Source organism: Oryzias latipes (assembly GCF_053564925.1).
Source record: "Oryzias latipes strain Hd-rR chromosome 1 unlocalized genomic scaffold, Olatipes_Hd-rR_3.1 chr1_Y".
Taxonomy (NCBI): Eukaryota; Metazoa; Chordata; class Actinopteri; order Beloniformes; family Adrianichthyidae; genus Oryzias; species Oryzias latipes.
This window is the reverse complement of record NW_027616335.1, coordinates 9,535,252-9,562,475: the sequence shown is the minus strand read 5'-3', so window position 1 is coordinate 9,562,475 and position 27,224 is coordinate 9,535,252. Positions and strand designations below refer to the sequence as shown.

General features: G+C 36.1%; 4 protein-coding genes across 5 annotated transcripts; 2 read left to right on the top strand and 2 right to left on the bottom strand.

Annotated features, from left to right (window-relative positions):
• Positions 1-1,637: 1,637 nt before the first annotated feature.
• Positions 1,638-5,951, top strand: LOC144990278 (cyclin-dependent kinase 2-associated protein 2-like). Of its 2 annotated transcripts, none has more exons than XM_078943420.1 (5): positions 1,638-1,763; positions 3,065-3,220; positions 3,293-3,384; positions 5,067-5,187; positions 5,389-5,951. In XM_078943420.1, the coding sequence occupies exons 2-5, from the start codon at positions 3,166-3,168 to the stop codon at positions 5,454-5,456; spliced, it is 336 nt and encodes a 111-aa protein (XP_078799546.1). In that variant the 5' UTR covers positions 1,638-1,763; positions 3,065-3,165; the 3' UTR covers positions 5,457-5,951. The 2 variants fall into 2 exon arrangements, with proteins under 2 accessions (XP_078799546.1, XP_078799545.1); XM_078943419.1 differs by having other exon boundaries at positions 1,677-1,760; positions 3,064-3,220.
• A 129-nt stretch (positions 5,952-6,080) lies between these two features.
• On the bottom strand, positions 6,081-10,078 carry LOC101169269 (AH receptor-interacting protein). The gene is made up of 7 exons (XM_004065754.4): positions 9,922-10,078; positions 9,130-9,312; positions 8,841-9,029; positions 8,520-8,696; positions 8,175-8,316; positions 6,751-6,980; positions 6,081-6,663 (listed from the first exon to the last, which is right to left on the bottom strand). The coding sequence occupies exons 1-7, from the start codon at positions 10,060-10,062 to the stop codon at positions 6,658-6,660; spliced, it is 1,068 nt and encodes a 355-aa protein (XP_004065802.2). The 5' UTR covers positions 10,063-10,078; the 3' UTR covers positions 6,081-6,657.
• A 1,601-nt stretch (positions 10,079-11,679) lies between these two features.
• LOC101169517 (transmembrane protein 134) lies at positions 11,680-17,596 on the bottom strand. Its single transcript, XM_004065755.5, has 8 exons — positions 17,378-17,596; positions 16,710-16,972; positions 16,568-16,635; positions 15,885-15,971; positions 15,736-15,812; positions 13,443-13,487; positions 12,108-12,161; positions 11,680-12,029 (listed from the first exon to the last, which is right to left on the bottom strand). Exons 2-8 carry the CDS (start codon positions 16,917-16,919, stop codon positions 11,947-11,949), a joined length of 624 nt encoding a protein of 207 aa, XP_004065803.1. The 5' UTR covers positions 16,920-16,972; positions 17,378-17,596; the 3' UTR covers positions 11,680-11,946.
• A 2,926-nt stretch (positions 17,597-20,522) lies between these two features.
• LOC144990276 (plasma protease C1 inhibitor-like) lies at positions 20,523-26,549 on the top strand. The gene is made up of 11 exons (XM_078943416.1): positions 20,523-20,655; positions 20,986-21,033; positions 21,104-21,212; positions 21,635-21,796; positions 21,940-22,239; positions 22,360-22,566; positions 23,397-23,540; positions 23,658-23,861; positions 23,988-24,127; positions 25,773-25,995; positions 26,182-26,549. The coding sequence occupies exons 2-11, from the start codon at positions 20,986-20,988 to the stop codon at positions 26,427-26,429; spliced, it is 1,785 nt and encodes a 594-aa protein (XP_078799542.1). The 5' UTR covers positions 20,523-20,655; the 3' UTR covers positions 26,430-26,549.
• Positions 26,550-27,224: the final 675 nt, after the last annotated feature.

The window sequence follows — 27,224 nt, the reverse complement described above, 5'->3', positions numbered from 1 at the left end:
GCAACAGAGTGGGAGAATACATGCAGGTTGAGGCTCATGTTTTATTTCTAATAAGTTTTAGACAGACATAGTTACAAACAGTTCAGAAATTTAGATTTATGACATTTGGCGTTATTTTTTCTTACCCTGGTTAATACAAAAATTGTCATCGGAGTTTAATCATGTTTTCAATTATTTAATGATATTTTATTATTATTAAAATTATTTAACAATTTTCACATTGATTTTTAACTCCTTAATTTAAGGCAAGAATGGTTAATAACATTGTATTGATTATCCCCAGCAGATGATGTCTGAGAATGTGTAATGTTAAGAAACAAAAGCCCTATTTTTTAATTCTGCAGCAAATCCTTTACCAGCTAATAGAGAAAATAATAGATGTCACATAAAAAATATTGTGGATTAAATGCCTAAAGAGATATGTCTATGGTTATGTTATGGTTATTTTCACTGAACCAAAGGAGACCAAATTGACTGCAAATACACTGATGGATTCACAAAAACACCACAGCACCATCTACTGACGCAATGTAGCAACATCAAATGAACAGTAAAAGTAGTATAATAGATTGGTTTTCAACAAAAGACAGGGAGATATTTGTTAATCAGATCACTCGCAAAAACAAAAAATGATAACATAGAAACCAGCGTAGTATAGGAAACAATTCAACAATTGGGCCGACAACCAACAGAATCTTTTGCTGCTGTCATTTTTCGCATAGATGATCTTTGGAAAACAAATCAGTAGATTATATCTTTTACTTTGACACATGGAAGGCCTTAAAACAGAGAAATATATAATGTGACTGGAAAAATAAGATTGTTTTTTTCTTAAAGGGATTAACCATTTTTTTCCCAACAGAGCAGCTGACAGCAGTAATTAAAAAAATGATTAACAGCATGACTCTGACATTATGTATGCCACAGTGCAGTGAAGGCATTTCTTGTAAATTATCCATTGCTTAAAAATATTCCTCTTCTTTAAAAAAATAATCAATTCTGATCTTTCTGTAAGAGCTTAAAGCACAACCTTCTGTTTGGAAATCAGCATTCAAGTAAGTAATCTGATATCAACTGTAGGCCATTCAACAACATAATGAATCAGCAACACATTTTTATACTTCCAAAAGGCTTTTTAAATCCATAAGTGGAGAAACATAACTTTACCGGTAATAGTTTTTTTTTTTTTTTTTTTTTTGCAAAACAAAATAAAATTAATTTGAATTTGAATTTGAAAACAAAAAGAAAGCTTTAAAAAGCAAATTTTCCTTGAATTCTTGGAAATCGATGAAAAATCTCAGTTGGAATAATCCTGATTGCATCCTTGCATTAAACCTGTTTTGAAATGATAAAAACACATTAGTTCTTTTATATTTGGTTTGATCCTAAGAATTTTTTAAAACAAGCACGAAATTTACCATTTTATTTTGGCATAATAATATCACATTTATAAAATACTACTACTACTACTACTACTACTACTACTACTACTACTACTACTACTACTACTACTACTACTACTACTAATAATAATAATAATAATAATAATAATAATAATAATAATAATAATAATAATAATAATAAACTATTACACTGTTTTACACACATAAAATTATTTGGGAAGATTAACCAATCACAAAGCTGTGATGGTTGAGGAAAAAATAGTAAAATAGTCTAGCGGGGGTTTAATAATGCGCATGCTCACACACAGAGGCGGAGCTAAGGTTCACGTCATTCCTAAGATTGCTGCTCTCAGTAAAAAGGTAAATTAACAACAATAACAGTTTTGGGGCTACTTTTATCCCCTCTGTACGTCTTTAGTGGCTTCTGTGTTTTCTTTATTTGTGGTTCAGGAAGTATACATTAACAGCATAACTGTTAACTTATTTATTTTTTAAAGATTGTACCCAGGTTATTTTGCTAACCGGCAATAGCTAGCTAATCCGGCTAACGTTATCTAGTAGTAGTTAGCTGGGCACCTTCGTCTAAGCTAACGTTGGCTTTTTGTTACCTCAGTCACCTCCTGCTCCGTTCGTACATTCTGTACTTCCTTTACTTAGAAAACGTTCTTTTTTGATACATCCTGGTACATTTTGACTTGGGGCTTTAAAGATAGTTTATGAATTAAATTGTAACGCGTGGAATAAAATAATCGTGATTTCAAATGAATTATGACTATGCGTTAGTGTGGTAATGATTAGGAACTACTTTTAAAACATATTTAAAGTTTATTTTTTTTAAACGAATTAGTCTAATTTTTTTATGTGGAATATTTATTTTTCCGACCGAGTCAACTTAAGTGAAAGCTTAATTTAAAATGAAAAGGAAATGTTATTCGATCCTCAATTAATGTTTGATGAATTATATTGCTGTGTTACTGTTATCCATGCCACAATAGTTGTAAAACTAAGAAAACCACACGATTTTATAGAAAACAACTAACGCTGTAGGTCTGACATATTAACTCGTTCTATCAATAATCCGGTTGCCAGTTTGTAGAATATTGATTTTGATTAAAAAAATTGTTGGAACAAATGAAAAGTTGGTGCTTTGCTTCCTGTTAAAATAGATTTGCAGTTTCACTTTTTTCATCACGTGGTTTCCCAGAGCTAGACTGGTTGTGAGGAGAGGGGGGGGTGTCAGTATTTAGTCTTAAACTACTTTCATGCAGTGCTTTAAAGAAGCATAAAATACTCACTACTATGCTATTTAGACTCGACTGTTGTTAGTGGACTGTTAATAAAGCACTAGACTTGGAAACATCTCTGTTGTTCAGATGCAGTTTATATGCATGTTTGTAGTATTGGTGACTTTTTGTTTGGTTGTCTGCTGGTGTAGCCCATCTGCTTCTAGTCTTCTGTTTGTGTTAACATGACATGGAATTGATTTACCGGTAGTCATGTTTCCATTAACGCTTCAGCTCATGTCATCTATTATACTTTATTACAACATTCTGTACGAGTAGGTCACTTTCTAAATGTGAAAAATGTCTTCAAAAATTTTGGAATGAACAGAAAATAAAATCCCATTGTTGTTACAGTGTGTGCTTTTCCGCTTTGTTTAGCTCTCAGGAGCTCACCATCACCAGTGAAGCTGTATAAGCATCGGGTTGACGGGATTGAGGAAAGCAGCGCGTTGTATGTGGAGCTGCCTGTTGAAATCGCCATGAGTTACAAACCTATTGCTCCTGCGCCGTCTGGGTCCAATCACACTCCACCAGGTAACCTGTGGTCCAGGTTGAACCTATGATGATCAACCTGTTGGTTTCCACTAAGTTCTTTTTTTTCTTCAGGCTCTTCGGTCCCCTCGCCATCTCTACCCTCGTCATCCAACTTCAGGCCAGTCTTCAGTGACTTTGGTCCCCCATCTATGGGCTTTGTTCAGGTTAGTGTCTTGCGCTTTCAAACTCATAAACAATTTTTCATTTTAATTATATTTCATATGCAATCAAAAGAATACTTTTAACCCCTGTGCTATCCTATGGGTTCAAAATGACCATTGACATGTCATCCCTACCATGACAAAGGTGGATAAAGGTGGAAAGATTTCATGTAATCCATGGACACCAGTGAAGATCACAAATTATTGAAGAAAAATGGTTCAGCGCACTGTCTAGTGGGTCTAGATCACCCAACTCCCAATGTCAAATTGTCTAGGATAGCACAAGGGTTAAAAGAAATAGGGACTTGCAATGTTGGATGTGTTGTTGATTTGATGACAGCACTGCATATCTAAATGTTCCTGGTTATCTTCCTGCAGCATCCAGGAGCTCAAACTGAGTAACTGTATTGCAGGGAAATTTTGTTGTTGTGAAGAATTGCGTTCCTTTCTTGAAGTGCTTACTGTCTTTTAAATATAATGTGAACAAATAGAGTTTTTGTTTTGTAAATACAAGGTGATTTGATCAGGCAACGCTGTATGATATTAATTCATTCATTTAAGGATTTAAAAGAATTTTTTTATTTTATAAGTAAATTATTACCGGTACTTCATTTCATTCATATGATTTTATAAATGTAAAAGCTTTGTCCTAATTTAGGCTCTTCTTTGGTAAACAGTTGCACTGATAGTTTAAAGAATCATTTTAAATGTGATTGTAAAAGGCTAGCAAAGAACTTTTGAAAATGTGCACCGTTAAAACATTTTTTTTTTGAAAAAGGGAAATCAAAAGTTGTTTTTAATAATTCTGATTCAAGAAGACTATTTAAAAGGACCGTTGACTTTGTGATTATTGATGCGATTAAAAAAAAAAAGTGAGAAGTGTATTCTCAGAATTGTTATTAAATGAAGCATCTTGTGGTGTTGTGCACACACTTGGTTTGCTTAAAGGGAACCAGAGTTTGTTTATTAATTCAGCGTACCTTCTTGCTGCCGTCTCATCAGTAAATGGCCTGCAGCGTGCTTCAGCCAGACCAAAGCAGCAAGAAAGGGTAAAAGTACCTGACGTTGATATACACATTCAAAATTGGTCAGCAAAGTATAATGTTTAAATATGTGAGCTATCCTGACAATGTTTGCAAAGCTTAGGACTTCCATAATTTCTGCCTCTTGTTGCTTTGCCCCGCCCTCATAATTCCTGAAGAGATCCTCAGTTGTGCGCTTTTGTTGACAAGCTTCGGTATGAAACAGAAATGTCTGGTTGAAGGGCAAACGCAAGGTTTAGGACTCGATCTGGATCAAATTAAACAGGCAGTCTGGACCAACTGACTTTTCCAGTTTGAATACATCCTTATTTTGATCCCAAGTGCTTCTAGTTTAACACATCTCTGTTTCTGTATGTAGAGGTTTACTTCCTTTTGCAACAAGTTATTTTTGTTTTAATTTGGTCAAGGGAATGTGTCTCCCTGGTTAATAAATGTATCCTCCTTATCTGAACCGACATCATTTAGGTTGTATAACGTTTTCAAACCTACAAGAAAGTTAGAATCACTTCATTGCATGTCGTCGTGGATATTATGTCAGCAGAAAGTCACCCTTTCAACATTACTATATGAATTATTCTGTTAATGTGTACATCATGTGCATTTTATTATTCTTTAAAACTTCCCATTTCTGAAAATCCTCAGCCTGTCAAAGTGTCCCAGGGGTCCACCTACAGCGAGCTCCTGTCCGTCATCGAGGAGATGAGCCGCGAGATCAGGCCGACATATGCTGGGAGCAAGAGTGCAATGGAAAGGCTAAAGAGAGGTACTTTCTTTGTGACCAACATTATTCTGCTCCATGCAGGTACCAGTTATCATTTCTGATTAGTTGTTTTTTTTTCCTCTCTCTTGATGTTCTACTATAACAGACATATTCTCTTTTCAGATTTGTAGGGGTGTTTTTTGTAAATATGTGCTTCCTATCATTTCAAATTTGTGAATTAAAATCCCGACTCCTCTCTTGCAGGTATCATCCACGCTCGTGCACTCGTCAGGGAATGTCTTGCAGAAACTGAGAGAAGCGCCCGCACATAACCTCTATGAAAGCTCCCTTCATCCCAGCCCTCACCCTTAGAGTCCTGCCCTCATCATGACCTCTTTGGATATTTTGCCACCAGTCTTCTTCCTCCCACCTTTGCTTTGTTTTTATTTTATTTTATAGGTAATTGTCTATTTTGGGTTTCAATTTAACTGCTTTGATTTCATAGTTACATTACTGTAACATGCAAAGACGGTGCAAAAAAAGATTCTATTTTAAGAGTATTGAACTCGAGTACACTTAATTTAAAACATACAATTGTTGTTTTATAATAGCAGCTGAATTTCTACACAGATGGGTTTTTTTTTTTGGGTGGGGAGATTAACATTTTTAAAATGCTGTCATTTCAATTTAACCTGACTTTGTCACATTTTGTGAAGTAGGCACATACCATTTCTTTACATCTCAAGTCAATTTGTTACTACGGAAATTTTTTAAATTAGAATTTTGCATTTGGGTATGTATATCTTAAATAAATAACATGAAAAGAATGAGTGCGTTCATTCTTTTTTTTTATACCTTTTTGTATTTTAATGGGAAAAAAAGTATTAAAATGCATTGAGTTAATGTTTATTTCTGTTAGAATATATGTGATTATAGTAAACGAGGACACCAGAAGGTTTGAGATTAACAAATGTATTTTTTGTAACATTTATAGCCACAGTAGGATTTTACTTCTGATAAGCTAACAACCCACATGCAGTTTAAAAAGTGCCGGGCTTTCTGCTGAATACATCTTGACAAAAACAAAAAAATAATTATATTTATACAACCATTAAGTACTTAGCTGTAGGGAATATAATAAAACACAAGCTTGTTCAATTTAACGATTGTCAGTGATCAGGGTAAATGTGTGCAAGTGAGTACATAAGAAAACATGACTTAAGAAGGGAGACTGTAAAATTATATTCCACTTCCATTATAACTACATTAGAAGTGCATAATTTCAAGAGATTATGCCTAATCTTCTAGTTACCAGTGCTGTAGGTATGGTATTTGTTCAACTCGTTTCAGTCAAACCTTTCATGTTGGGCTATTTTTTTTTGGTGGAAAACTACGATTGACACTCAGATGAGCACAAACGTTGTGCCTAGAGGTAATGGGACGACTATAAAAAAGCAAAACATCTGGTGTGTCCCGTCACTTTTCCTCCATCTTGAAATTCATTGGCAACCTCGTCCAGATTGTTACAAACACTTAGCCCTGTGGGGAGACGGATGGTCAAGAAATTACGATTCATGTTTGAATTTCAAACACAATATAAACATGTGAAGTTCAAAGTAGACCGACTGTGGTGGCAGTGGCTGGTTGAGTGTTGAAATCAAACAGGCCCTTGTAGCGGCCCTTCTCCTCCTCCTGCTTGGAGCGGAGTCGTTCCTCCAGCACCCTCAGCTCCTTGGCCACAGACGGTCCCAGAGAAGGGTCCAGCTTCAGCACCTTTTCGAAGTCCGATCGAGCCTCGGCCTCGTTCCACACTGCAGCGTGAGCTTTGGCCCGCTTGTAGTAAGCCTTTACATTGTCTGGAAGAAACAATTAAAAAGGTTAAAAAATATAGATAACAGAGCATGAAGTAAGAACGTTTTACTGACTGATTTCATGTCAAGTTTCCCTTTTTTTTTAAAGGATTAAACTGCCCGAGAAGTCAGATTGTTGTATTCTTCTTTTAGGAAGCTAAAGCAATGAAAAGCAAAAGAGAAAAGGTTATTTTATAAACTATACAACACACTTTCTTTGGAATGTCATCAGCAGTAAACCCCAATTATTTCAAACATTCTTCCAATAAATTACTGAGGCCTCATGAATTTGTGCAGAAGTGCATCAACTTTACACTCAGCTATACTCTTGTTTTTTGTATACATACCATATATACACGGAATGACAATAACAGTTAAATACGGTAATAACCCACTTATATAGACGCTGTCTAAATGTTAAAGACCAAAACTCAAACTGACAAGTTTGAAAAAAAATCTTTTTTCCACCAATTTTTCCATACTTCATATCTATTGTTCAAGTGACAAAAGCAAATAACATTATGTATTTTGGAATTCTTATGAATTTTTTATCAAATGTACCAATGTAAACGTACAATATTCTGTAATACATGGAGATATATTTATAATAACTGGGGAGAATTGATTCCTTACCTTGAACTAAGAAATATGTTGTTTTTTTTATAACCCTTGTACTATCTTAGATGACCCCAGCCTTACATTGACGTGTCCTCCCTACCATGACTAAGGTGGATAAAGGTGGAAAGATTTCATGTAATCCATGGACACCAGTGAAGATCACAAATCATTGAAAATAAAGGTTCAGAGCACTGTCTAGTGGGTCTAGATGACCCAACTCCCAATGTTAAAGTGCCTAGGATAGCACAAGGGTTAAATTTTGGTTTTCGACTGAAGAGTATATTGCAAGGCTATTTTCCTTGTTTTTCCCCTCCGCCATCTTTGTTTGACTGTTTATTCTTCTTCGTCCGCCCGCGACAGCCAATCTTGCAACGAGTGCCCCTTATCGACCCTCCGAAGAATCGTCTTACCAAAGGATGATTAATATAAGGTTTTAGAGGGTCTTCAAACGTAAATAAAAGGTCGATATTTGATGAAGACGCATCAAGAATCCAGAATATATCACCATATCGATATTTTGGCACACCCCTATTCCCATAAGGCTTTGTGATGTTCATGAGGGATGTCTGTTCAAGGACTCACCCTCATATTTGAAGACCAAGGAGGAGCAATGTTCAATGACTTCATAATACTGGTTCTGGAGGAGCAGGCACTGGCAGTAATTGAGAAGCAGTGGAGTGATCATTTGGTCCAGCTTCACCCAAGCTTCATCTCCAGGATGTTCCTGAAGAAAGACACAAAAGCCATCAGTTCCAAATATTATCCTAAAAAATAAAAGCACATTTACAGGATATTCCATTTCTGATGTACACTGTTAGTCAAATTTACTCATGTGTGTCCAAACTTTTGACTCATGGGGTACCATAACTAAAAACAACATTTAAAGCTGTAATTGAAGGAAGTACAAAATACAGACTATCATCAGACCTTCATCTGTAAATTTTTAAGGCAGGCGATTCCATTGTAGTACTTTTCTGTGGCTTCCTTGATTTTTCCTTGCTTATAAAGTAAGTTGCCCTCCTCGTGAATCTGTGGCACAAGTTCCAGCTTCTCCTTATCATTCATAGCCCAGATATCCAGCTGGTATGATCCTGGACATAGGACCTAAAGAAAACAAAGAGAGTAGAGTCCACTAGCTCCACAACCACAACTCACCTACAATATATGAAACTAGCACAATAAATGTTTGCAACACACAATAGGTAATGATGCTAAAAAGAAAAGAGCGGAAACGTCTAGGCCACTCACCTCCAGCAGCTCAATAGTAAAGATAAGCGGCTGTGGACTAGCCTGTAGCTCATCCAGATCTTTGTGCCCCAAAGAATGATGGGAATGTATCTGAGCGATGCCACAGCAGTGCCTCTGCCCCTCCAGAGGGTCCTTACCTGCACTTATGTTTCTCAGCGACTGGGATACTAGCGGATATAGCATCGTATGCTAGAATTTGAGGCAAAAGTGTTTATATATATATATATATATATTAGAATAAGAGTTGGATCAAATTCTCTGCAGATCTAGAATGTGGTATCACTCCAACCTTAGTGTCACATGTAAATTCAGCGATTTCGCCTGGTCTCATGGTGATGACTATTCGCTCCCACACTGCCAGTTTGAACTTCTTGCCCAGGATGAGCTCCATGGGTTTGCTCTGGCCCGCCATCGTCCTGGAGTCATCTAACACAGTGCCATCACACTTGCAGGTACGGTAATGAAAAATCACCTGAAAAAAGCAACGTAAATGCTCAAATAATTACTATTACTGTTTTAATAGCTGCACTTTTTATTTATTTTTTAATTTAAATTAAAACAATTACATATGAGTAAAATACAATTTATACTTTTTGTTTTTTAATTTGACTTATTTTTTAAAATGAAAGGATTTCAATCAGTGAAAACAGCAGATGTTTACAGTCTGTGATGGGCCTAAGAGCATTTTGAGTGTCATTCTTTCTGACCAATTGCGGCATAGAACATTTGATCGACATCACAAACCGTCCAATCAGGATGTACAAACACATCCCATCAAGTCCCGCCCACAATCTTTCCATCTGATGGGAAACGATAAAGAAAAAAAGAGACATTTGCCGGACGCGAGTAGCAAACAAACCCCGGCTTATATTATTATAGCGACTTTAAAACATTAACGTTTTTCTAACGTTTGCTTTAAGATAGCAGATCAAGGTTATTGACAACATGCCAAACATTGACCAAACACGAAACAGTACCAGCACCGATAGCATTTTTTTTGCTAACAGCTCTCGTACTCTTGTGTAACCTCGTCAGAACGCTGTACGTGAACGGTTTAATGTTAAGGAACTGTTATTTTTACCTTGGTTCCATTAGGAAAGCTCGAAAGTTCTCCTTTACCGGGACTTATCAGCCTCTTTCTTATCCCTTCTTCGTGAAGCTTGCGTGCCTCTTCCTCCATCCTTGAACGTTCACGACAAATGACGATTTTAGCCGAAGTCATCCGTCTCCTGTAATGTAGCGCCCCCTCAGGCCATTGATGTCATTACATGGTAGTATTTTAATACCTTGTTTATAAAACCATGAACCACAATGTAAAATGCACGTTTGGAGTTGACATGCAAATACATTTGAAAACATACAAAATCCTACAGTGTAGAAATGTTTATGATGACCACTAAAACAAAACGAAACATGTAATTCACATTCAAATACTGACTTAAATTAAGTAGGTAAAAAAAGAAAAATCTGAAAATCTCTTTTGTTTATGCTCCACATAGAACAAGCACCACTAGCACAACAAATGACAAAAGAAAAGGAATTAAACCTAAAATAATTAAACTTAAAATACTGGTAAACTGGGAGTAAAGTTGGTGTGTCATCTGCAATGAAGAAAGGAGATAAAGGGACTTTGTGGTGGAATGAACAAGTTCAGGAGTGTGTAGGGAGGAGATGTTTTGGTAAAAGAAAGCGGGACGTTCAGGGAAATGCAGTAAGAGGTGAGGGTGGAGGTGATAAAGGCCAAACAAAGGGCAGATGAGGACTTGTATGACAGGTTGGACACACCGGAGACAGATGAAGATCTGTGTAAGTTTACAAGAAAGAGAAACAGATGGGAAGGGTGTGCAGCAGGTTTGGGTGATGAAGAACTGGAATAGAAATGTGTTGACATGTTCCACCAATGTAATAGAAAGAAAAACTTTGAAGAACTGATGAATAAAGAAAATGTTAGAGAGCACAGAGTAGAAGAGGTGGCTGAGTGGAAACGATAAGGATGAGTGGATGCATCAGAATGGAGCAGAGCACGAAACTTCTGGCCTGCTGATTGTAATTTCGGCGTCACAAATACAAGCTTTTCCAAACGGCATTTTTCCATCCGCTCCTGATTCACGATTTAAATAAATAAAAACTCTAAAATGCCATTTTAAGCTCCATTTTTACTTTACAGATGTCTTCTTTCATCAGAAAAATGCCAGAAGAACATATTTAAAACAATTTTCCTCTGAGTGTTTCTTTACAAACAAGGTAGATGTGCAGAGTTGTGTAAAGTAGATGAGTCATACAACAAAGTTATGGGAAAGAGTAGTGAAAAATAAGCTGAGTTCAAACGTGAGAACAGGATAATATAATGTTGAGGTACACAAGATTTGATATTTTGGAGATAAATGCAGAAAAGCAGATTGAGATGGTTTGGACTCGTTCAGAGTGGACACACTGACTGAAGGATGCTGAGGTTGGAGCTGCAGGGAAATACAACTTGAGGAAGACTGAAAGAGGTTCATAGATGTAGTAATGAGGGAATTAATGTGGTTGCTGTTAAGGAAGATTCAGAAGGGAGGGTTTGATGGATGCCAACTATCTGCTGCTCCCAAATGGCAAAGACACTAAAGTCTAGTTTCCTAAAGGGAGCAATTCATTTTGACCTTGGCTGAATGTATTTAAAGTTGACTTTTGACTATTCAGTCCTAGAGTTAGTTTTGTGACATCTTATTACATTTATAGTCCCTTCCAAATGTGTTTATTTATGTAATTGTATCACATACTTTGCTCAAAAAAAAAGTTAAAATTAAAAGTGCTGAAAATAAGCTTGAATGTAATTCAAAATAAATCGCAACAAAACTTAAAATATGTAAACGATTTTATTGTAATTTCACAAAAATTATTCACATATGGAAACCACAGACAAGACCTACCTCCCTCTTTGCTTAGATACAGCAATTCATAGTGAAAACAAGCAGTAGTGGTCATTACATTGACAAAAACAAAACAAAAGCCCAAAAGTCAATACCCAGTACTTGGTTTGGCATTTTTGGTACAAATGACAAGACATCAATCATTTTAGTGTAGTGAACAAGAAAATGTAGTAATACTGGTGACTCCTGAAATCTTATTTTTCAAAATAAGGGAGGTAAAAGAGCTTGAAGCCTCTTCTTCCACGGACGGCACAGCAGATGTAGATCACATGATACACTGAGGGAGTACAAAGAGAGACATGTATTAAAGAGTGCTATTGAAGTTAAAATAAAGGAGTGTGAAAAATGAATTTACCTCCAGGAATGAAGAGAAGAAAACCCGGAATAAAGAAGATAGCACTTGAAACACCTGTAAGAAACACAAAACAGCTCAATTTTTAGTATTTTAGCACATGGGTGACATAATAAAAAGGAACTTTATTTTGAACGATTCTTCTAGAACCTTAAAAATAAAATAATACGATACAATATATATTATATTATAGTATATTATACTAGATAGACGATGACTTTATTAATCCCACAATGGGGAAATTTCATATATCTGTGGCAGCAAAAAAACGACATTCAGAAATAATCTATATAACATCAAAAAAGGACATAAAAAATGACATTCATATTAAATAATTAAGAATATTAAATTATTTAAAATTATAATTACAATTATTATTGAAATTATTATCGAAAATGAGATTCATAATAAATAAATAAATACTACTACTAATAATAATAATAACTATACTATATTATATTAAACTATACTATATTATATCATATTACATTATGGTATATTATACTATACTATACTATATTATACTACGGTATATTATACTATATTATATTATGTACCCATTACAATTCTGAATTTAAGGTTTTATAACTTAAAGTAGACATTTCGTATTTGTTTCCTTTTTCTTAAAAAAATGTCTATAAAAGCAAAATCTAAAAGAAAAAGACCAAACCCCATGCCGCTAAATGGAAAGTTCATTAGAAAAGCTAGGTGGTAAACATTTGAAACAAATCCATTACATATTCAACATCTTATGTGGAAATACAACATCAAATTGAAAGAGCTTTTGAGTTGTACATTCACATGTGTTTTTGTGGCTGGACACACTAGTGTTGTGTTGACATCATGAATGAATTGAAGTTTTAGATGCCTAACAAAAAAGCTCTTTAAAAAAAAAAATTCTTAAGCCAGCCAAACTAATGCATCAAAGAGAGTTCTGTGTCTTCTTGTAAAAGTCAGCTCAGATTTGAAAAAAAAAAACTGGTGAAGAGCAACAAGTGAACTTTGGCACTGAAAGACTGCAGTTCCCGTCAGGGTATAATAAAAACAAGATTACAAACAGCAGAACGCTACTGAAGCTGAATGACAGTGAGTCAAGGTTTGACACGTTTGAAAGAACTGGCAGAAAACGTCTTTAAAAGACACAGAGAAAAACAAATGTATGTGGTAACTTTTTTGTTTACTTACATAAATGTGCCTCCTAATAAACAGAATTTATTGTTTTTTGCAACAAAAAATGACTATTTTTGTTGTCACTTTAACTACAGGTCAATTTATCAAAAAATAAATAAAAAAATAAAAGAAAAGAAAACAAGTTTTCCCTAGAATGCTTCTTCTTACCTGCATTTGGATTCAGCTGTATGACAATCCCAGTGAAAATCAAAGCTAAAAATAAAAAACATTCACATGTTAGTGTGTAGAAAGAGAATAATTTGCTGCATTGCCTTTTACAATTACTTTTAAAAGCCTTGCTTGCTATAAAAACAAATTTTTTTTGCTTTTTTTATCTGAATTTGGTTGATCTGAGGACAAAGTCCAAGAGTTAACACTGAGCAAACTGAATGCTATGAAACAGCAGTAGAGATTAGAGCAGCCTGTTAACTTTGAATACACAAAAAGCCTTTTTTTTTTTTTTTTTTTTTTTTTTTTTAATCTGTTTTACTTTTCACAAATTTGACAAATCGATACGAATACGATATATAAAATATATATTAAATTTTTTAAATTAAATATATATAAAATTGAATTGAATTAAATCCAGTCTTTGTTAAATCAGGAATGTTGATTCCAATGGAAGTACCCGTATTTTCCGGACTATAAGTCACCCTTTTTTTCATAGTTTGGCAAGGGGTGCGACTTATACTCCGCAGCGACTTATATTAGAAATAAATTGAAATAAATACATTGTTAACCCTCCTGTTATGTTCATTTGTGAGGAACAGAGATGATGTTCCTGGGTCAATTTGATGTATGAGGTGTGTTAAGTGTTAAGAGTATGTTAAGTGACTCAGAGAATCAGCAAACTTTTTTTACAGTAAGATCTTGAAGGCTAACAACATGATATTCTATTTTCCAATGATTTTATAGATTCAGAAATGCAATAAAAATGACACCTGTTTCTACAAATACAGGATGAAAACAGAGTATTAGTTGGCCAATGATGCTTCATGAAAGGAATAAATAAATAAGTATGAGAAAGAATTACTGTGAAATTATGAGATAAACAGTCTGCTATGATTGTGTCATATGAGTTTGTGGAACTTATTATATCTTGGTCTCAGATTTTGTAAAATAAATTTCCCGTCAAAATGCGACTTATAGTCCAGTTCGACTTATCTGTGTTTTTTTTCTACTTTATAATGCATTTTTGGGCTGGTGCGACTTATACTACGCAGCGACTTATAGTCCGAAAAATACGGTGTATAGCATTTTTTCAACAACAAAATAAGAGCTATTCTAAATTAAAGTGATCCGTTTTATATCTGCTAAAAGTTGTAATTGCTATGGAGATGTTGGGAAATGTGGTAAAACGTGTCTGAGAGCAAAACAGGATTTTAAAATAATAAATAATAATAAATTTTAAAATTCCCTTTAGTCAGTATTTAGCCAGCCGTTCTTCTACTACAGACATAAATAGTACTTATAATGTGTGTATAAGATGTAAGGAGGGATGAAAACAATTATTTTGACATGTTTAAAGTTGACAAATGGTATTTAGTAGAACTGCTTTGTTTTGGATTGTACAACTTTAGCAGTTATTGTGCTCTCATGTGGGGCTTTGTAATCATCCAACCGCTTTTACTTTACTATACTTAAGAAATTGGACCTTTTGCTTGAGATGATGATCAACTTCAATGACCCTTTTATGCTAATACTTCAGTTTTCTGACTGTTCTTTTTTCAAAGCTACATTAACAACTAAAAATATATATTTTCTCCTCATAATAAATATCCCTTCATGTACACACCCCATGCAAAATGTATAATATGAAGCTAAAGGCTGCATGAGCCCAATTGCACTTTTTGCATTGCTGGATAATCAGTTTTGGAGGGTGGATAAGAAAAATCTTAAATTATTACAAGGCTTTATCTATCATAATCTCAAATAATTAGTATCATTTATGACTTAAACAGTGAATAAACAGTGAAGTTCTACAATTGTCTTTTTACATTTTGTGGATTTATTCTTTCCATAAATAACAGTTTAAATATGAATTTGATTATTTAGTTTAGGTTTTGAGTTGCAATCAATTGTCAAATGAACTTTTTAGGAATAAAAGTTATAAACTGGAGCACTAATCTAGTTTATTTGAATAAAAATACATTTTTTTTTGTATTTATTAAAATGAAGCATTTTCAGGCTAGTGTTGCATTTGTCATTCATCACTTAGAATTTTAAATCCAATCCTTATCATGACTGTATGTGACCTCACAGTTGAGAATAAAATCTACATTTGAAAAGGAGTTAGAAGAGATATTACAAGCAACTAGTTATAGTCTGTTTTTTAACACTAGATTAAAAATAAAATAAAAAGGATATAAGAACAGGCACATTTCTAAGGTTAAAATCCAGCAGCTATACATTTTGTATTTTATTTTGAACTTAAAAAAATGCACTTGTGCCTATGACTCACCAACTCCAGTGATGAGGAGAAGGAATGAAGCAAGAACAACTCTTCTGTTTTTCTTCACCAGAGGATGCGACACCCACCTGAGAAACAGGTTTTTAGAGTCTCTCTCTGCTTCTGCTTCTCAGCGCGCACACAAGAGCGTCTGAACTCACCCACAGCAATGTGCAGAGAGCTGCTGGACGGAGCTTAGCGTGCTGAAAGACCACTGAGAACTGCAGTAAGACAGCGTGGCAGGGTCACTGTGGAGAGAGCACAAACCCATTTCACCACACACCCTTCACAAAGGCTGCTCGATCACTTGGATCCTGTTTTATCTTGCATGTGATCCCTGCTCTCCAGGAGCTGCCCTGCCCCCTGGTTAGGATCCACTTTGATTTCAATATCCCTCTATAAACTTTAAAGGCTGTTCACAAACTCTATAATTTGTCTGAACTCACGCCCACACCAAGAACATCCTCCTCAACTCCTTTAATTGTCTCCTTGGCCTGTTTTAGCACCACAAGGAGCAGAATTTTTAGTTGCTGTCGTTATTAGTGGCTGTAAAAATCACAATTGTAGGTCCTCTGAAACATCTTTTTTTTAATTCCTTCTTAGGATCCATCTGTCTAGGGACACATTCAATTTGTGTATTTTTGGTTTTGAGATGGTCATTTTAGGGGGGAAAAGCTTTCTTCTTTTGTGTTTTTTCATTAATTTTGTACTTGTGCTTTGTTTCTCCTTTTCGAAATACAGCACAATAAGAGAAACATTCCTACAAACCAAATAAATTAGTCACACTTTTTAAAGAAATAACTAGAAACAAATACAATAGAAACTCTTGAGATGTGAAACGCACCTGATTTTAAAGAAGTTATTGAAAGAAGAGTTGCCACCGTCTCTCACGGTGTCTTCATTTTCCAGATTCTAAAGAAACAACACATATTAGTTATATATAGGTTAAGGAAATCTTTCTTGGCAAAACCTCAATCTCTGTTTACCTGGTACTTCAGGTTACTGTGTTCAGGCGAGCCGGTGTCAGAAGGCGAAGGATGAGTTTGAGGTTTGGAGAAACTCAGAGTGCCAAATGTCATCTCTCCTTCTCGATCCTTCTCCCTGCTCTTCCACCCCTCTGTCCCTTCATCAGACCCGGCTGTCTCTTCGTCTCCCTCCAACACAAAGGCATCATCGATGGTAAACTGCGTTGCCATGGCTACTGTGGTGAAAGCCTCTTACGCGTCCAGGTCCTTGAAGTTGGTTCTCACTGTAGTTCAAGGGCTTTCATTAGTGCTTCCGCTCCAGCAATATGTTACTTTCTTTTTATAATATGCATGGTAAAAATTATTTTTCTCATATTGTTTATCCATTTTGGAACAATGCAAACCCTCAAACGTTTAAAGCGCCTGCGCAAATTCTTTACATAGTTTCTTTAACCCGCAACAAAGTTTAGTCTATTTTTCAATTTATCATTAAATACACTCAAAATAAATAAAAGCAGTTGAGAAATAACTAAAAGTTAATAAGACGTAGTCCTATAAATAATGCAAGGCATTAGTTTAAGGGCTTAAATGTCGTTTGAAATGACCAGCAGCTAACTGGGTTTGATGACGGTCCGCTATTGTTTGTCCTCTTTCCGTTTGTCGACAGATGACCACCAGGAAAACCTTACTGTCTTCGGTAAATCTTTTCTCCAGCGAGGCCAAACTCCACTTCAAGTTGTTTTAAGGTTGTCACATGTCGGTACCGTTTGCGTTTACTCCTTCTACAACTGTTTGGGTGGCGAAAAAGGCGTTCGTTTCCCGGTGCGAAGACAATCTCAATAAGTTTGGACTGTTGCTCCACTGTCGCGCGACACTCGATTGCTCATGTCTGAGATTGCGCCCAACCCGTTCCCTTTAGGCTTGACCAGGCGTTTAATTGAGTGCTGTTTTGTCGATCGATCACAGTAAAGAAGCAAGACATGTTAAACTCCAGATTTTACGTTTTTAAAAACACATCTGCGGTGTTAGATAGAATTTAGTAAATAATATTTTATATTTGTTAATGAATAAAAACATAAACAAGTAAAAATCTTAATTAATGAATTTTGTTAATGCATTATGATTTTAGTCTTTCACAAAAATGCTCAGTGTTGAAGGATGATTATGTTTTTTAAAAGTGAAAGTTAATTAAAGTACTTTTCAACTGACGTTAAGACATATCTGTCAGTCATCGTTCAGTAATTATACAGCAATATACCCAATAGTCCAAATATAACTCAAATGGTGCAGTGCAACCAGTTCCTTAAAAAATGAAAATAAATCACATTAAATAAGGTCTTTATTTATTTGCAAACAATTTAATTAATAATGTAAATCTAACAAGGTCTTAATTTTCTGATTAGAAATTAAGCATCTTTGCTGCATTACAATGTAAAACATATTCCAAACAAACAAACAAACAAACAAATAAACCCATCAGTTTACATTTGGAGACCATTTTAATCCAGTTTAATAATCAAAACATCATGTCTGGCATTGAGAACATAATAAACTCTAATCTGAACAAAAATGGATACTTCAGTTGTTAAATTACAAAAAAAAACAGTGGTGCTCCAAATGATGACACAAATGTTCAATCTATTTAATTTGTACTCTATTAATAACAGAAATCTAAGCAAACACAAGCCTTATTTTAAACCAAAGAAACAAAAAGCTTAGACTGAATAAAAGAGAGGAGAAAATAATCTATTGTCTTAATGATAGGGCAAGTACAAATGAGAAGTCGTAACAATGCCTTAATTACAGCTTGTCTGATGCACAAATAGTAAAACATTTAGTAATCAGACATCTTAATCATTATTTTGTGTTGTTCTTAGAGGCTTGTTGTGAAGAAAAATAAAGTCAAGCATACTTGTGTTACATCAATATGAAGTGAGCATGATTGTTTAACTTTTGTTAAAAAATGCTACAAATTAATGCAAGATCAGTTATAGGCTACAGCAAGAGGCCAAAACAATTTAGGTGCTATGTGACTGTCCCACACAATGGAAGAAATGCAAGTAAACATGTATGACTGAGCACGAGAAATTTTAATTTTCTACAGAAACACGTGAAAAACATGAGTCTCTAATAAGATTTTAGCCATGTTGTTTAGATCCAGCAACAACAGTGCGGTTTCCTTCCTACAGTATAACAGCTCTACACCCTCTTTAGGGTGTGGAGGGTTCGTGGGCGTTCGCTCATCCAGTCCATATGTGCTTTGTGGATTTTGAGAAGTCGTTCGACCGCGTCCCCCGTGGGATCCTGGAGGGTGCCCTGGGAGCATGGGGTCCGGGGAGCCTTACTGAGGACTGTCCGGTCTCTGTATGACCGGAGGAAGAGCTTGGTTGGCATAGTCGGCAGTAAGTCAGACCTGTTCCCGGTGTATGTTGGACTCTAGCAGGGCTTCCCTAATATCAACGGTTCTTTTCATAGTTTTTCTGGACAGAATTTTCTAGGCGCAGGGGTTTTGGTTTTGGGACCACATGATTTCCTCTCTGCTGTTTGCAGATGATGTTTTCCTGTTGGCTTCATCGAACCGGGACCTCCAGCATGCATTGGGGCGGTTTTCAGCCGAGTGTGAAGAAGCTGCATGAGGGTCAGTCAGCACCACTAAGTCTGAAGCCACATGGTTCTCGAGCACAGAAAGGTGGAAGTTTGCCATCTCGGTGGGTGGAGTGTCCCTGCCCCAGGTGGAGGAGTTTAAATGTATTGGGGTTTTGTTCACGAGTGAGGGAGGACTGGAGCGTAAGTTTGACAGCCGAATCGGAGCAGCGTTCATAGTTATGCGGTCGCTGTACTGGTCCGTTGTGGTGAAGAGAGAGCTGAGCCAGAAAGTACCTGGGGAGGTGTTCCGGGCATGTCCCACTGGGCGGAGGCTCCGATGAAGACCCAGGACAGGCTGGAGAGACTAAATCTCTCAATCGGCTTGTGAACACCTCAGGGTCACCCCAGAGGAGTTGGAGGAAGTAGCCGAGGCGAGGGAAGTCTGGGCATCTTTGCTTAGACAGCTGCCACCGTGAACCAGTTTCAAATAAGCGGAAGAAGATGGATGGATGGATATAATATTTTCCATTGGTTCATACAACATAAATGCTATAATAAGCAGAACAATTGAAAATCAACCCAAAAAAAGGACATGCATCTGTTTTCCTCTATGAAATTTAAGCAAAAATAAGTTTCAGTCAATTTGGTTATTTAATTGAAATGTGTTATTTTTGGTGCTCTCTACAAGGAAAATATCCTCCTTAAAATACTCAACTTAAGGGGAAGCACCATAATCCACATTTATAACACTGATGGTTAAATTTTTTTTTTACAAATAATACAGCTGTGTTTTCTGCAAACAAATTCAAACTCTCTTTTTTTATTGCCTATAACTTGGCCCAAGAGTCTGCTTCCCACACACCTCTCAGCAAAACCTCATTATGCAAAACACCCCAGGCAAAAACATTTCACTATGTAAATAGAAATGAGGCTGAGTGAAAGCGCTTATGCACCCTCAGCTAATTATAACTGAGTTGACCTGTCGTGACTGAGTGGGCATAATTGTCAGATAGCTCTGCAATGAAGCATTTATATAAAAAAAAAAAAAGTTATGCGAATTTCTGCAACTTAGTGCAAGTCAAAGTGATAAGGAGTAAAAAACAAAACAAAACAAAAAAAGTAAATCCTGGAGTGCAAATGGTTGCACTTAGTATCTTGTGCCAACATTAGAAACCATGTGATTTCCAACAAGTCAGAAGACCTGGTTTATGCAAACAAACATCTCTAAATCAACAATTACAGATCAGACTTTTTCAGTTGCAGTTCAAAGGAGCCTAGAGTCAGATGTGGAAACCCAATGAGCAGAGTTTGACTGAAGAAAATAGCTGGTGATAAAAAGTGGTGCTGCTGCTGAGTTAGGACCCGAAGAAATATAGACGCTGTGAGTTTTAAAAACGTTTTACTGCTCTTTCAATTGACAAACTTGGGACCTGAACAAAGTGATCTATTGCAAGAATTGATATTTACATTGTTTGAATTTTTTTAATTTGTAATATGAAACTGTTGAAGAATTGTACAGGTTGTAAAAAGAATGTTTAGCTAAATGATTGTGAATGTGTAAAAAAACAAAAAAACAGTGTATCAGAATAAAAAAAATCTGTGTAAAAAATCACTGCAAAAGTTGCACCACTTATTGATCTTAACCAAGGCAAGATGCCATTTCAGTGTTGAAATCAACCCAATCAGTTTGTTTTTTTTGTTTGTTTTGCAGATGGGAAGACAGGCGGTGCTCTTCCTTTTGCTCCCGCTCATTTTTGAGGTAAACAAAAATGTGTTTCTTTTTTTTTTTTGCTTGTGTTTAGATCTTTGACTCTGCATTTTCGGTTCAGCTTTCTCAGTGCACACAGATCCAGACGATCCACGGCTCAACTCTGGTGCTGCCCTGTATGCATCCAGAAAGTGACTCTAATGGGATGGAAGTTTCTTGGAAATTCCAAGGTCGAGCCACAATTCTTCTTTAGATTTGTGGCACATGTCAGTTATCATTGTACATCCTTCCTTCAGACTTACAATTCTTATTTTATAAAATAAATAAATAAATAAAAAGTGCTCATTTTTTTATTTTTATTTACCAGAACAATTTCTAGATTAGATCTGACAATAAATAAGTAAATACATGTGCAGCTTCTATGTTTTGTCATTGAGTTACAATTTGTGGAAGACACCACCCTTTTAAAATGTTTCCCACTTAATTGATCTCAGACGTTTTGTGATAACAGAACAAACATTTTAAAATCAAGACTTGCAAAGAGGGATTTGCAACCACCTCTGGTATTTCTAAATTTACTTAGTAACCGTTTATATGTTTGTTTGTCAAAACAAGTGTTTGTGTTTTTCTGTGTGTGTTGTAATGATTGCAGGAGAGGTGATACGTCCTGTTCTTAAGCATGGATCGGCTTCATTTGCAAAACAAGGCCAGCTTGTTATTTCTCCAGTAACATTTAGCAGTGCAGGAGAATATGAATGTTTTACAAATGGGACGGATGTGGAGATAATGGGAAAATATAGTGTCAGAGTGATGGGTGAGACTTACCTCTGCTTTACCAACTATTCATATAACATTTTGTAATCATTTCTTTACATATCAAATACATTCCATAAAGCCTAAACAGGATCTGAAGCTAACTAACTTTATTTTCCCCCCTCCTGCTGTTTCGTTCTGAAGGATATTTTGAATTCTTTGTGAAGGTGACTGAGGGCTCCAGTGTGCACATACCGTGCTATCACCCGACTTCCGACCAAAGCAAGCCCAACGCACTGTGGTTTAAGGAAGAGGAATCTGGCAAAAGAACAAAGCTGAACACGGAGGATGAGTCGAATGAAAAGAAGAAAGTAGAGCTGCTCTATCCAGGTGATCCTGATCAGACCATCATACTCAGAGAAGCTGCTATGGAGGATGCTGGACTGTACACATGTGAAAGTCACAATGGAGGGAAGCACACCACCGCTTACCTTAGTGTGGAAGGTAGTCATCCCTTTTTATCTTTTATTCTCATTACACTGTAAAAAGCAAAATGATAAATATGTAGAAGGACACCTTTAAGTACCAATTCTTGAAGAAACTTTTTTCTTGACTTATCTTTAGTTCGTCCCACTGCACCGCCGCTGAAATGTGAAGGCTTTGATGAGGAGTGCCAGGATGAGAACAGCCGCATAGCCGAAGCTCTGCTGCGAGAATCCCTGACAGAGTTTTCCATGAATGTGTTTTCTCACCTCAGAGAACTCCAGCCTTCAAATAACTTACTCTTTTCTCCAATCAGCATCAGTGTGTTGCTCTCCAATCTGTTATTAGGTAGGAACAGTTCAGTGAGCTCTTTTTAGCAGAGATTTGAAAAAGTTTTTACTAGGTTTGTGTTTTCTGCATTGAAAATTAGTTTTATGGTGTCAGCTACATTTTATAAAGCTGTGGGGTCAAACAACTAGACAATGAGCTGCTAAATTATTTGACTTTTGCTGTATATGACATCTATTTTTTTTACCAGATATTATCAGCATTATAAAGTTAAAAATGTGTATAATGATTTAGAATTCTTTTATTTTATAATGTAACGTAAATTAATTGAAGTGTGTCAACAGCTTTTGAAGAGGACATTTAAAAAAACAGTAAAAATAAGACATTTAACAAAGTTTAGGTCAACTGCTTTTACTTAATATATGACAAACAGCAGTTCTGTTTTAGGAAACAACTCTGAATTCACTGTCGAACCCGTTTCGTTTTTGCTTTTTAAACATTTTATGCCAAAGAGCTTCAATTCAGGACTGATAGTTATAGCAGCTTTGGTAAAAATAAGAAGAAAAACACAGAAATCTGGCAAAAGCATCTGAAGAAATGGAAACAATTATTTATGCTCAAACCTTTATAAAAACCTGAATCCTACAGAAACAAGATTAAACATTTTGTGTGTTTAAATGTAGAACTTCTGAACCCACAAAAACTTCTGAAATGAAAGGAGAAAACATATTGGTAATGAAGAAACCCAAAATTAAAAAAACAAAAAAACAAAAACAAGACTTCCTTTATTTTAAGAAACAACCTACAATATTAGGCACAAATGTTTAACACCCAGTTTTTTGGATAATGCATGTTTAATTTATGAATTTTGTGTGATTTTGCATCTTCAGGTGCCGGTGATGACACCCGCAGAGCCCTTCAGAGTGCCATCTTCGTGCCTCATGATTTCAACTGCATTCACTCTCAGATGAAGAAGCTGAGAGAAAAGATGAGCCAGTCTTTGCAAATGGCATCCCAGATCTATTATAACCCTCGTATGACTGCATAGTAAACAAGAAACAAGAATGCCATTTAAAATGTCAAGAGATGCAAAAACATTTTTAGTGTTTCATTCCTTCAAGTCTAATTTTTTCTTTTTCCCTGTTCTTCAGAAATGAATCTGAGTGAGTCTTTTACAAACCGGTCCATTCAGCACTATGAAGCAAAGCCTGTACAGCTGCTGGAAACCCCAGAGGAAAATGCATTCATGATAAACAGCTGGGTGGCCAACAAGACTAAAAACAAAATCACACATTTGGTGGACTCAGTTCCACCCAGCACGCAGGTGATCATACTCAGCGCCGTCTCATTTGAAGGTAGGGAGAATCCAGATCACTTCCACTCGCCACAACAACAGCAAGATTATTCCACATATGGCTAAACATTTGTATGTACAGTGAATATTGATCACTCAGTGACTGCTGTGTTTTGGGGGGCATCAGGTCTGTGGCACAGCAATTTTAAGTTGAAACAACAAAAAGAATTCTTCACAAAACTGGATGGGGATCTCATAAGTGTGCCTGTCTTGTATCACCCAAAATACCGGGCAGTTGCAAGAACTGTAGCGGAGCTGAATGCACGGGTGAGGATCACTATTCATTGATCTTTTGGCAAAATTACTTACTAATTATTTTGGATATTTAGGGAAATAACATAATAATTACATCAGTTTACAGAAATCCTACAATCTTTATGAATTAGGTTTAAATAGAGCATTATACTTTATCCAACGTAATTTGACATTTACTCACCAATGCAAAAATGGGAAAACAAAGAAATTCATTTGTGTAAGAAAAGTCACATTTGGTTATTTGTGTGTCCGACTGCTAAAGAGTGAGTTGCTTCTGTTCTATGGAAAAACACTTGTCAGCCAGTTGGGATATCTGCAGTTTGATTCACTGCCCTACTTGACAAAGCGTCAGAAAACAGACTGAATCCTAAGCTAATGAGCCTCTGTGCATGACTGAGAAGACAAATAGTTTTTGCTGAAATCTACAAGGAATTAACTGAAGATGCACTGCCAAAAAAAAAAAAAAAAGATTATTTCCTCCTCTTTTTGGAGGAGACACTGCGTGCAGAAATTAGTGGAAAAAATAGCAAAGCAAGACTTAAATATTTTGCTGTTAGTTTGAGGACGTGTTTAAAGGCCCGCTCTGATCATCTTTTGTTCTAATATTCAAAGCATTTCATGTGGTCTTTTAATTATGATTATGCCGTTTTCAGGCAAAATCAAAAACCTGTGTGGTTTTCAGGACATAGTTTCTGCAGAGCAGCAGGAGTTCATTAGAAATTTGCCACTGAGTTGTGGGTGGATCTGTGGGAGCGTAGTAAGCCTGCTCCCATTTCCCATCATCATCATTTGTTTACACTCTCTCCCTCTAGCTTACAGCCCGTCACAACCCGAACCTAACATTACTGGTACAACAAAAATGGAGAGCAATATTACAGCTATCCAGCCGTACAGTTCTCAGCCAGATGCCAGCTCAGACAAGGACAACAAAGACGTACATGGGTCTAGTTGTCTGCAAGCAGCTGTATCAGAATGGAGAGGAGCAGAAAGCTTGTGGCTTGCCGTTTCAGCAACTACACCACAGCTACAAACTTTTTCCAATGACACTTTTTCATCTGCTCCTGATTCTGCACAATTTGAATAAAGAAATAATAAAAAAATCCAATTTTAATCCTAATTTTCTTTATATGTCTCCTCCATCATGAAAACAATGCCACGACAGCATGTTAAAAACACCAAAAATGTGATTTCCATCAGAGGGGGACTTCAACAAGTCGTAAATGTCAGAAGTGTTACTTGTTGGTTGAAAAAAAGAGCAGAATTTGCTTCAGCTGTTTGTGTACCATATCATTTTATTTATTTAAGTTATTTTTTTAAATTGAATTGAGCAAGGAAACACATTTTGGAGTAAAAATTACCATTTGGTTGTACATTCGAGCAAAGTTTCTTATAGTAACTTTTAAAAGCTGCATAACAAATATTTTGAAGAGATCTGTCTGAACGGATGTTTATGAATAAAATAGTTTAATATGACTTTAAATAACCTCCAATTTGTTTATAGATTATATGAATAGACAGAAAGAAATGGATGTAATGAGTGAATATTAGCTATGTGTTACCAATGAACCAAAAGTGCTCCTGTGCAGTCCGAGCTGTGCTACATTCTCATTTAAACCTTTGTACTTCACTCATTTAATATGCTTTTTTACGTAAACAGGTGGCAAAGTTGTCCCTCACAGGTGACAACAGTCTGTACATCCTTCTGCCTCGCAACAACAAACTAACCGAGCTGGAGCAAGTGGAGGCGAGCATGACGGACTCATCTGTGCGTAAAATGATAGAGCAAATGAAAGAGGCCTCTCCAGAGCAAATTGAGATGACTCTGCCGCTGATCAAGCTGGATGTAGAGTCAGACATCAAGATACTTATGATGAAATTAGGTTGGTTCATCTTCTATGCTTTTCTCTTTCTCACTCTGTGTAAAGCACAGGCTTCTGCTCCACTACTTTCAGTCTGTATAATACTCCCCAGAGCCTCTGAGGACTTTTGGAAACATGTTTTTAAGATGCTCTTTGATCTTTCTGAATTTGATTCCATGCCCTTGACTATCCCCTCCTTTCCCTCAGGCCTTTCATCACTTTTCGAGGGGGCCAACTTGTGCGGCCTTTTCCCTGGAGAGAGGGTGGTTCTGAACAGTGCCAAGCATAAAGCCTTCCTGGCACTGACTGAAAAGGGAGTTCAGGCTGGGGCTGTCACCAGCGTGTCCATTTCTCGTAGCTTTCCTGTTTTTTCTGCCCTGCGACCTTTCGTCCTGCTGCTGTGGAACGACCAGGCAGATGTGCCGCTTTTTATCGGCAGAGTGACCGAGCCATAAAACATGGAAAGGGAATGTTTAATCCAGAAAGAAGTCTCAGTTTTTACTTGATGAGTCAACAAACATTGATGTGGATTTTCTTTAACCACGACGAATAAACATGTAAATGCAAACGCCGAACGGCATCTGTCTTATGACTAAAAGGCAGCAGTTTTCAATTGTTTTTGCAAATAGGGGCACATTTTGTGTAGACAAATGATTGAAGGCCAACCATTCAGCCTGCAGTCTTTGAACCCTTATAGTAACATTACATGCAAATGAAATATTTAAAGAAAATATTTTTGTAATATAATATTATATTAAATAATATTATATTATTTTTCATTTACTCACATAGAACAGAATTATACCTAAAAACATTTTTTCCATTTTTTACAAAATTACTGTAAATTTCATATTTGAAGACCAGAAATAAACTAAGGAAAAAGTCTGTCTGGAAAAAATAAACAAACTTTTGTCAAAATTCAATCTAGGTTCATATTATATGGTATACATTTTATTTAAAATTAACATCTAAATGTAAATTGAGTGAACAGGAAAATAAGCACAAACCATTATGATTTTGATCACAGAAATAGATAAATGTGTTCTTCATGTTGTTATCACACGTTTACATCGGCTGGTAACAGAATTTAGCCGTTCACAATCAAGAAATCGTAGTTCTTAGAAGGTGCTTGGGACCACATTGATTTTAAGACAGGAGCTTGCAAGCTCGTAGAAATTTGAATGTGGGCCCCATTTGGCCCAAGAGCCGCACTTTGGACATGCCTGCTTTAAAAAGTCGAGCACAAAGAC

Coding starts and splice junctions, on each gene's coding strand:
- LOC144990278 (XM_078943419.1), top strand. CDS start 1,692: ATGCGCATGCTCACACACAGAGGCGGAGCTAAGGTTCACGTCATTCCT. Junction 1,761..3,063: donor AGATTGCTGCTCTCAGTAAA/AAGGTAAATTAA, acceptor CCGCTTTGTTTA/GCTCTCAGGAGCTCACCATC. Junction 3,221..3,292: donor GTCCAATCACACTCCACCAG/GTAACCTGTGGT, acceptor TTTTTTCTTCAG/GCTCTTCGGTCCCCTCGCCA.
- LOC101169269 (XM_004065754.4), bottom strand. CDS start 10,062: ATGACTTCGGCTAAAATCGTCATTTGTCGTGAACGTTCAAGGATGGAG. Junction 9,030..9,129: donor AATTTACATGTGACACTAAG/GTTGGAGTGATA, acceptor CTCAAATTCTAG/CATACGATGCTATATCCGCT. Junction 6,981..8,174: donor CTTGGTCTTCAAATATGAGG/GTGAGTCCTTGA, acceptor TGTTTCTTCCAG/ACAATGTAAAGGCTTACTAC.
- LOC101169517 (XM_004065755.5), bottom strand. CDS start 16,919: ATGGCAACGCAGTTTACCATCGATGATGCCTTTGTGTTGGAGGGAGAC. Junction 16,636..16,709: donor ACAGTAACCTGAAGTACCAG/GTAAACAGAGAT, acceptor TTGTTTCTTTAG/AATCTGGAAAATGAAGACAC. Junction 13,488..15,735: donor TCTCCTCATCACTGGAGTTG/GTGAGTCATAGG, acceptor TTTTATTTTTAG/CTTTGATTTTCACTGGGATT.
- LOC144990276 (XM_078943416.1), top strand. CDS start 20,986: ATGGGAAGACAGGCGGTGCTCTTCCTTTTGCTCCCGCTCATTTTTGAG. Junction 24,128..25,772: donor TAGCGGAGCTGAATGCACGG/GTGAGGATCACT, acceptor TTACGTAAACAG/GTGGCAAAGTTGTCCCTCAC. Junction 25,996..26,181: donor GATACTTATGATGAAATTAG/GTTGGTTCATCT, acceptor CCTTTCCCTCAG/GCCTTTCATCACTTTTCGAG.